This window comes from Octopus bimaculoides, chromosome 7, assembly GCF_001194135.2.
Source record: "Octopus bimaculoides isolate UCB-OBI-ISO-001 chromosome 7, ASM119413v2, whole genome shotgun sequence".
Classification (NCBI taxonomy): Eukaryota; Metazoa; Mollusca; class Cephalopoda; order Octopoda; family Octopodidae; genus Octopus; species Octopus bimaculoides.
This window is the reverse complement of record NC_068987.1, coordinates 42,233,619-42,244,518: the sequence shown is the minus strand read 5'-3', so window position 1 is coordinate 42,244,518 and position 10,900 is coordinate 42,233,619. Positions and strand designations below refer to the sequence as shown.

Here is a 10,900-nt window from a genome sequence, read left to right as displayed (position 1 = left end):
CAAGATAGTTTTTGTATGTGGCAGATGCTCAGGAGCAATAAACACTGAGAATGTGAAGAAAACAACCTTTACCACACTCCAGGGTGAAAAACTAGAAGTAGTTGATAGCTTCCACTACCTAGGTGACCATGTTTGTAACAGGGGGTGGCATTGAAAGTGTAGCTGCTAGAATAAGAATAGCCTGGGCAAAGTTTAGAGAGCTCTTACCTCTGCTGGTGACAAAGGGCCTGTCACTCAGAGTAAAAGGCAGTCTGTATGACACATGTGTACGAACAGCCATGCTACATGGCAATGAAACATGGTCAGTGACTGCTGAGGACATGTGTAAGCTTGCAAGAAACGAAGCCAGTATGCTCCGATGGATGTGTAATGTAAGTGTGCATACTCGACAGAGTGTAAGTACCTTGAGAGAAAAGTTAGACCTAAGAAGCATCAGTTGTGGTGTGCAAGAGAGACGATTGCGCTGGTATGGACATGTGGTGCGAATGGATGAGGATAGCTGTGTGAAAAAGTGCCACACCCTAGCAGTTAAGGGAACCTGTGGAAGAGATAGACCCAGGAAGATCTGGGATGAGGTGGTGAAGCATGACCTTCGAACTTTAGGCCTCACCGAGGCAATGACCAGTGATCGGGACCTTTGGCAATATGCAGTACGTGAGAAGACCCAGCAAGGCAAGTGAGAGCATAATCTGTGATCTCTGCCAGAAGTGTAGCCAGCTCACTAATCTGTATCTTTACTTCAGTGGACACTAAAAAACTCTGCTTGTGAAGACCTGTTGAGGCAAGTGAATTTGGAATTTGAAATCTGAAATTGAAATCGAATCGAATCCGACGACTGGTACCCATGCCAACCTCTCCTTCATTGGACACTAAACTTTGCTTGCGAAGACCTGTTGTGGTAAGTGAAATCGAAATTGTAATTGAACCATATTTGATGACTGGTCACCGCGCCAGTGGAGCACTAACAGCACTGTTGAGCACGTTCATTGCCAGAGCAGCTGTCTGGCTTCCGTGCTAGTGGCCCGTAAATAGCACCATTTGAGCGTAATCGTTACCTGCGTTGCTTTCAAGTACTTTTGCTGGTGGCGCGTTAGAAAATCATTCGAGCGAGGCCGTTGCCAGTGCCGCTGGACTGGCTCCCGTGCAGGTGGCACGTAAAAAACACCTTTTTGAGCGTGGCCGTTGCCAGTACCGTGTGACTGGCCCTTGTGCCAGTGGCACGTAAAAGCACCCACTACACTCTCGGAGTGGTTGGCGTTAGGAAGGGCATCTAGCTGTAGAAACTCTGCCAGATCAGATTGGAGCCTGGTGCAGCCTTCTGGCTTGCCAGTCCTCAGTCAAATTGTGCAACCCATGCTAGCATGGAAAGCGGACGTTAAACGATGATGATGATGATGATGTATGTATACGTTAATGCTATTGAAACAATTGTTGGATTTTTAAGCTGTGGTCTAAAATAAATGTATGATTTTCTTTGTACATATTATTGATTGTTATACACACACACACACACAGAGGTTGTGTCATCTTTTTTAGGTCATTTATATGAATTTAGAAAAAAAGCATAGCTCAGCAAATAAAAGCTGTATTGGAGCAAGAACTAGTGCAAATAAGCTTGAGAATACTTTTATCATGTCTATTCAATGATTCCTATCAGTTTTGGACATAGTGTTGGTTATGGTGAATTTGAGAAATTATATGGTATTATGGAGAAGTTGATTGACCTCTCCTTCAACTATATGCCATACATAATTGTCTAGTGGATTGAGATCTCGTGAGCTAGGAGACCATGTGTCTGGGAGAACAAGAGTATGGAGATTGGTACACAACCATGCTTGGGTTGTCCTAGCCTTATGAGACAGTGCAGAGTCTTGTTAGAAGACACAATCTTTCATCAGAATCTTTCCAACTGTGCAACCCATGCCAGCATGGAAAAGGGACATTAAAAGATGATGATATATATGGTTCAAAAAACAAAAGACAGAGACAAGTGAGGGAACAACAACCAATGTGCTAAGGAAAAATGGAAGAAGTCTTTCACCTTTTGAGCCTACATCCTTCTACAGAAACGAATGAAGAAAGAGAACAGATGTAAGTTGGGAGATTTACAAGGTGTTGAAACTAGATTTTTATAATTGAATGTCCTCCATAGATTGCATAACCTGTCCAGACTGAGTAAGACATTGTACTTCATTGAATAAAAACTGTTCTACATGTAATGGTAAAGAATGGTTAAGATATGTTTGTTTAGAGAGATCTTTGCCAATAACTAGTTGGAAGGTTCAGTTAACTTTGAACTTCATAATCAAATTGATTTTTGTAAGATTTTAATGATGCAAGTTAATAAACCTAACAATACAAACATGTTTTGATTTGTGCTAAACATCTACAGCCAACAAAATACTGTGTAAAACAAGGAATGAAATGAATGTAGCAGAACTACAGCAATGTTTTAAATCACTGACCTTGTGAATAGGTGCAGGCATAGTTCTTTGGTTAAAGAGTTTACTTCTCAACCACATGGTTCAGTCCCACTGTGTGGCACCTTGGGCAAGTGTTTTCTACTTTATTGCCAGGCCAACCATAGCCTTGTGAGTGGATTTAGCAAATAGAAAGGAGGGAGTGAGTGAGTGAGTATGTATGCATTTATATATGTACATATGTAAATGTATGTATGTTTGTAGTCTCTTGTCATGACACTGTGTGATTCATTTACAGTTGTCACACAGTATCATGACAAGGGGACACAAATATACACACACACTGTATTGTTCATTTCCAATATTCTGCAAAAATATACTTGGTCATGGGGAAATATTACGTATTGTTTACTGCTGTCGTCATCGTTGTTGTTGTTCTCATCCTCCTTGTCATTGTCTTCATTGTCATCATCATCATCAACATGATCATCATTTAACATCCATTTTCTATGCTGGCAATGGTTAGACATTTTGAGAGGATCTGATAAGCCAAAAACCTGCATCAAGCTACATTGTCAGCTTTGGTATGGTTTCTATGGTTGAGTGTCTTTCCTAATGCCAGCCACTTTACAGAATGTACCAGGAAAAGAAAAGTAAAAGTCCCTCACCTGAGTACGAATGCATATGACAAATGGGGAGATTACTTTATTTTGTGTATTGAAAGATGTGATAGGGGGACAAATACAGGCTTCTTGCTATAGAGGATATAAAGATGGTGATGGCAAGGTGCCAGAGTAATTCTCAAAAGAGGTGAGTACAAAAGGGAATATGGACAGAGGATCAGCGGGAAGGAGAAGAAGTTAATTAGGGTGTGAGAGGAGGGTGACAAATGATTAGAAATGGGAACAGAGATAAATGTAGTGAATGATGAACAAGGGATGGGGTGTGGTTGATGATAAATATCAGTATGTTCATCCATACATTACAGCAACATCCAATATGTCGCACACCATGAACCTGTACAGCACAAACATTTAATTACTATAAATAAATCATCTGTTCAACAAGAAATTACAAAATTGTCTTTCTTGGACTTCAGAGACTATTAAGAAAAGCATTTATACAAGAAAGAAAGAAAGAAAGAAAGAATGAAAGAATGAAAGAAAGAAAGAAAGAAAGAAAGAAAGAAAAAGAGTATCCATAAAAGAAAACATAGCAGAAAACCAACTTACCTTAATGATGTCTTGGCGAGGCTTCTCTAAGTTCTGTGTTAAGCTAAACAATGTGTAAAGTGATTTCTGGATGTATTTCTCTCGCAATATATACCTTCGAAGTGATTCCAATATCTGCATTTCATTGGCTTCACCTGTTATCTTGAAATGAAATCAACATCATCATAATAAACTTTAAGAATTAAAGGAGGAGATGTCAATGTGTGATGTGGTATAATTTCATTTTTCATCAAATACATGTCTACTAACAAAGATTCCTCCAAGAGTATAAAAGTTTGTGAAGGTCATAGAGACAGTCATAACATAGTTGATTCATGACAGGGTAGACTTAGTTAAGATGTAGTTTAGTTTCATGCCTAGAAGAAGTATAACAAATAGTCTTTCTAACGAGGCAACTGCAGCAGAAATATCTGGCTAAGAGTAAACCATTATTCTCAGCTTTCATTGAATTGGAGAAGGTATTTGATAAGGAACAACACACACAGTAATCTGGTGGTCACTAAGAAGACTAGATATCGACAAATGGCTTGTACAGGGTGGCCCAAAAGACACTTGACCATTTCAAAATATAACAACCCTGTTATTAAATATTCACATATATCATTTTATAAACAATAAAATACACTTCTTGGAAAACATTTTTAATTTGATTTGAAAATTACATCCTTCAAATGGCAACCATTTTGTCCTTGACAAGGGCAGGTTCTTTCTGAAGAGCATTCCATTACCATTCCTAACATTTCTTGGTTTATTCCTTTCATTTCATCATAGATGTTAGCCTTAAACTGCTGGGTGGTTCAAGGTTGGTCATGGTAAGCACTGTCTTTCAGATATCCCCTCAAGAAAATGCCTGGAGCTATTACACCAAGGCCAATTGAATTTAGAGATTCTCGAAAATATCCTCCTTCCAAAAATTTACCTCAAGAACTCCATCATCAGGAGTCTTGCTCCCATCATACTTCTGGTGTTCTCAACTGCAGGACACACAAAATGTGCTAGCATGTCCTGATACCTTTTTCCTGTGATGGTTAGTGTGTTTTCTGCTTCATCTTCAAAGAAGTAAAGACCATGAACTCTTTCTGCATTTACCCCACACCAAACCATTATTGTTACAAAGTGCAGCTCAATTTGGTTGATTATTCTTGGGTTTCTGTCACTGCAAATTGGATATTTTGTTTATTGATAAAGCTGTTCAGATTAAAGGGGCCTCGTCACCGATAAAACGGTTGTGAAAGAAATCATTTTTTTGTATTGCCAATTCTTGGATCTGGGCAGCATAACTACTCATACCTGATAATCTGCTGGCTTTAGTTCCTGCACTAGTGGCACTTTATCTATATCTATACAGCTCAGTTTGTGAGTGTGTGTGTGTGTTGCATCTATAGAAATCCACACCTTACAAGATAGCAATCTGGGAGTCGCACCAATGGATTCCTCATGGTGAAAAATGCCCGGAATTGGCTATTTGTTTTTTTTTTTCGTTGCTTCCTAACACGTGAATTTTTGCATTAAAAATAATTTTAAACCATAAATTCTAACAAGTTTCAAGTTACTATTATTTGCAAACATGAGTTCAGTCCTCTTCTAGCGACGGTGCAAACCATTATTATTATTTACAGGATTGTAACATACGCCACCCTATAATAAAGCTATTCGCACCGAAAGCATATATATATATATATATATATATATATATATGCTTACTATAGCTTCAGGCTGAACAAAATCTTGAGTGGATTTCTTACTCGGAACTGAAAGAAGACTGTCGTATATATGTGTATATTTGTATATGTGTGTGCCTGTATCTTGGGTTTCTACTCCCACCATTGCTTGACAACTGATGTTGCTGTGTTTACATTCCCGTAACTTAGCGGTTGGTAAAAGACACTGACACAATGAGTACTAGGCTTACAAAGAATAAATCCTGTGGTTGATTTCTTCGACGAACGATGGTGCTCCACCATGGCCGCAGTCACATGACAGAAACAAGAAAAGCAATAAAATCTATGCCATTTTCATCCCGAGCAAGGCCGGGTATCTCTGCTAGTGCAGAAATAAATCCAGCATCCTTTGAATCCTCTGTAGTGAGCTCTGAGATATGCCAAGCTGCTGGGACTACCTTTAGGTTGATGTTGAAGGCTCTTCATCAATACTCTACTGTATATGCTGAATGTTGTAGTGAGACCTCTCTGAAAATGGCCTGCTAACAAGTGGTAAATCAATCACAGCCCCTGCTGGAATAAGTTGAGTATCACTTGTTTAAATAGTGGGTGTCTGACCACAAAATGATAAATGTAAGCTCTTTGAATTAGCACAATTGATCGTTGATGTTTAGATAAAATTTGATTACTTTTACTCATTGCTACACTGTGAATTTCTCCATGATTATTTTCTAAGAATTACAAGTCAATAATCTGAAATTAAAAAAATTGAAAACAATAATTGTTAAAAAGTTAGCTTTTAAAATGGTCAAGTAAATTTTGGGTCACCCTGTACAAAGATGCAATAAGTAAAGTGAGAGTCAAGAACGACATCAATGATGAATTTAGTATGAGAGTTGGAGTCCATCAAGCTTCAGTCCCTGCCTATTCATCAAATTCCTACAAGTCATCACAGATAGACTGGCTATCCATAAGAATTCTTGTAAGCTGATGATCTAGTTCTCATGGCTGGTGGGACTGAAGTGGTAATTGTAAGCATTCAAGCTAAGCCTAGAATTGAGAGGTCTTAAGGTAAACTTAGCAAAGATGAAGGTTTTAATAAATAGGAAACAAGACAGGACCCTGGTACCTATAGGGACATAGCCTTGCTCAATATGCAGAAAAGGAGTAAATATAAACTCCATACATTATACTCGATGTAAGCTCTGGACACACAAGAGATATGGTGGAATCACAGACAGACAAGCAGAGAACATAAGCTTCATATGTAATAGATATGCTGGAGCAGTACTTAAAATGAACACACTGGAAACAGACTCTCTTGCTTGCCCAGATAGATAGTTGATAGCTTTTGTTATCAAGGAGATATTACAGGAAAGAATGGGTTGGAAAAAGTTTAGTAAGCCTTCACCATTGGCAGCCGAAGGCCTTTTCCACAAAGTGAAGAGCAGATTGCATATGATGTTTGTGTTTGAACTGTGATGCTGTATGGCAGAGACATGGGCCATAAATGCAGAGAACTTGAGAAGACTTCAAAGAAATGAAGTAAGCACATTCCACTGGATAAATGGCATAATATGTGCTAAGAGAGAAACTGGACATAATAGAAATCAAATGTGGTGCGCAAGAAAGAAGACAGTGCTGATATGGACATGTGATGCATACAGATGAGGATAGCTGTATAAAGAAGTGCCAATTGGTTACTGTGGTGGAACCTATGGAAGAGGGAGACTCAGGAAGACACAGAATGAAATGGTGAAGGTACTGATTTCAGGGATTCATCTCCCCTCCCACTGAAGTAAATTATCTCTCACCATACCCTATGCTTACCTCTCTGCTCCTGCAGCCTACCCAACCATGTCATCGCTCTCTCTCTCTCTCTCCCTCCCTCTTATCAACTGTATTGTCATTACTATCTAGTCACTATCCTCCCTACACTCTTCTGCATTCCTCTATCTTCCCCAACTCATGATTTTCCCCCCACCCTCCAGTGAGTGCTGAGAGGGTCCAGGGGGGAGGGTAGTGGTGGTGGAGCAGTAGAGAAGAAGGAGGCATTGGGAGGAAGGCAGAGGATTGGGGGATGCTATGAATTTATTATTATAGTATTGTATACAAATTATATATTATATTAAATATCAAATGATTCATAGTATATATAAATTAGTAAAATATGAAATATTTATTAATACATAAAAATAGGGGTGGGGGCGTTGAAGGCATTATGTGGCCATGAGGAGGAGGGGGGGCAAAAAGTTTGAGAATCTCTGTTCTACAGGAAGTAGGTGGAAATATGAGTATCATGAAGACCCTAAGTAGAAATAAGAGTATGATGAAAGGTGAAATCAGTTCTGCTAAAATTTAAATTCAGAGTATAATGGGACAAAAAATATCAAGACATTTAGCATTCTACCATATCTGTCACAACACTGTTCAAATATCATAAAACTAATAGGTAGAAGGCTATAAATTTAAGTGATGGAGTTACTTATTATAATGGCTTTAAAAGGATAAAAGTTGGAATTTAAACACAGAATGGAAAACAAATGTAACTAAATAGTACAAAGCATTTTGTCTATCACTCTGTAGATTCTGCCACTCACTGACCTTGCTTAAATAAAAAGAGATGGCAATTCATAAATTCTTACCACAATAGGAGTCCCATGTAAACATTTTGATGAGGCTATCACACTAAATTGGCATGCTACTGTAAGAGAAAGGCCAAGGAATTTCAGTTTCGGATGATGTTGAAGGAACTCTCTGCAAAGAAAAAAATGAATGAATGAATGAATGAATGAATGAATGCATGCATGCATGTCTCTCTCTCTCTCTCTCTCTCTCTCTCTCTCTCTCTCTCTCTCTCTCTGTTTATGTCACTTCTGTATTTAATCATTTAAATTATTTCTCTGAAGGTGCTGATTTCTAACAAAGTTACAAAGCTCCATCTTTGGAATGTAGATAATGAAAACAATGTTACATTTTAAGCCTGAGAAAAGTCTTGCATAGTTTTACTGTTCCACTTACAGATTGTATTTGTAATGTGTGAGTCAGCTGGTTGATATCTTTTTCTGAAAATCTAAGCTTATCCAGACTGACAATTATGCATTTACTTACAAAACTAAGTGATCCAATTATTATTGGTATAAATGCAAATTTGTAATTTGGATATATCAGGCTGAGTAAAAAGTAAGCAACGTTTTGAAACATGAAATTCATCACAATATATTTCAACAATGCGGAAATTTTATTCATCAAAGTAAGTACCATTACAATCAACACATTTTTGCCAACGAGTTACAAGTTTGTTTATTCTGGTAACATAAAAGTCTGAAGTTCTGGAGCTGATGAACTCTTTAAATGCAATTTCAGCATCTCTCACAGGAAACCATCAAGGTGCTTGAAAAAGTGGCCGTCAGTGGGAGAAAGGTCTGGAGAATAAGCTGGGTAGGGAAGAACTTCATAGCCAAGTTCCCTCAACTTCTGAAGCATCTTAGTAAACATGTGTTTGAGCATTGTCCTGAAGTATGATTGGTCCTTCTGTTGACCAATCTGGGACAGAGGAGTGGCAGCTTTTTGTCCATTTTGGCAATTTCATGGCAATATGTTTCTGCAGTAATGGTTTTTCCAAGTTTCAAGATGTTATAGTACACCTCCAAACAGTCACCATAACCTTCTTTTTGAAGAGCTGGGTTATAGGGAAGGTTTTCAGTGCTTCATTTTGGTCCAACCACTGCAAAGAACATTTTTTATTATTGTACAGAATCCACTTTTCATTGCAAGTTACAATACAGTCGAGAAATGGATCCGTCTGGTTATGGAGAAGAAGCGACAAGTAAATTTTATATCTGCACATTTTCTGATTTTCATTCAAATCATGTGGTACCAATTTGTCGAGCTTTTTTAATTTTCTCATCACATGCAAATAGTTACAGGCAGTTTTCTGGCTAACTTGAAGTTCTTTTGCCAGTTATCAAGTGGTTTTACGTGGATCTTTTTCAATGATGGTCTTTAATTGACCATCATTAGGGCGTCCACAAAAATCACAATCTGCACTGTGAAATTGTTTAAACCATTTTCAAGCTGATCACTCACTGGCCATTTCCTCACCAAATGTTTTGTTCATATCACAAACAGTTTCAGCTGCTTTACATCCTCTTTTGAAGTTGAATAGCAAAATTGCTCAAATATTGCATTTTGACAGTTCCATTTCAGATGATTGTAACAACAGTGAAGAGAATATCAATGTTAATTTATTGATGTGTTTGGGAAAGTCTGTATTATCAGGCAATTGTAAAAAAATGTTTAAAAAATATTCAAAACTCTGCAAAAATCTGGTACAAATTCTTCATGGTTCAAAACGTTGCTTACTTTTTACTCAACCTGATAGAAGCTGGAGGTTTCAAAAGCAGTTGTCCATAGTTATCTTCTTTCTCTTTGATTTTCAAAGAGATATTCACGTCAGCAGGACAGTTGACCTCTATGATGGTACATATGTACATACTTATGCATGCATGTATGTATGAATGTATGTAAGTCACACATAATATATGAAGGAAAAGTAAATTTTTTCCAAAACAAACCATTTAAGAAAGAAAGAATTCTTTGTTTTCTCCCACTACCCATTCAAAATATAATGTTCCATATTTTTGCAGGTTGAATGAATCTTCAAATTTTCACATTTGGATAGATACTTAAAACAAATCTTAAAGCATCATCTTTTTTAATGAGAAGATCACATAAGCACAAAACTGCAGAGGTAAATGGAAGCTTTTTAAATTCTTTTACTGCTCTCAACCTTTAGACTGCACCCATGCTGAGATACCACCCAACTTATTCCATCGTTCTAGTAAAATATGAAATCCAATGGAAAGGGAGTCATATATGTGAGTGTGTGTGTGTGTGTGTGTGTGTTATAAAGTAGAGTAATGTTTAACTGCTTAAAGCATTAAAACAATTTCACCATTTGGGTAGTGTCAATGTGAAAGATCAAGGGAATAAATATCTTACTTAGAAACAAGTAAGGGTTGAAGACAGGAAGAGTATCTGGCCTTACATAGCTGCAACTAAGTCTTGTCCAACCATGACAGCAAAGAAAAAAAGACGTAAAAATGAGGATGATGACCTACAGTTACACTATGGGCTTCCTCAAAGAAAAACATAAATACTATGGGTGGATGTAGCCATGGCCTATATCCATAGCTTTTATTTTTGTTTCAGAACATTATCAATGTAATTCAAATGAAAGGTTTTCAACAAGGAAACAAAATCCTTACACTGGAAAATACATTTATTCTAAGATATCATTCACCAAACACATATGTAAGACAAGCTTCAAGGAAACCGTTTTGTATCTCACTTTTGTCATGAACAACAAACCATGATAATCTCCTACAAGTACTAGATATCACAATCTCTGATGATACCTTAAGATAAACTTGCATAAATAATATAGACCAAAAGACTATGATTCCTTTTTAGAGAACAGAAACTCTTCAATCCTGATCAAACCCTCTACCCACATACATGAGATGGTACTGCTGTTGCTGCAACACACACACACACACACACACACACACACACACACACACAC

General features: G+C 37.6%; 1 protein-coding gene across 1 annotated transcript in view; it reads right to left on the bottom strand.

The window, feature by feature from the left end:
- LOC106878735 (protein zyg-11 homolog B) overlaps positions 1-10,900 on the bottom strand; it is a 97,137-nt gene that overhangs the window by 63,869 nt on the left and 22,368 nt on the right. The window contains exons 3-4 of the mRNA XM_052969554.1: positions 7,959-8,070; positions 3,653-3,793 (exon numbers count right to left, since the gene is read on the bottom strand). Of these exons, the coding sequence (XP_052825514.1) occupies positions 3,653-3,793; positions 7,959-8,070 (253 nt within the window). The remainder of the gene's footprint in view (positions 1-3,652; positions 3,794-7,958; positions 8,071-10,900) is intronic.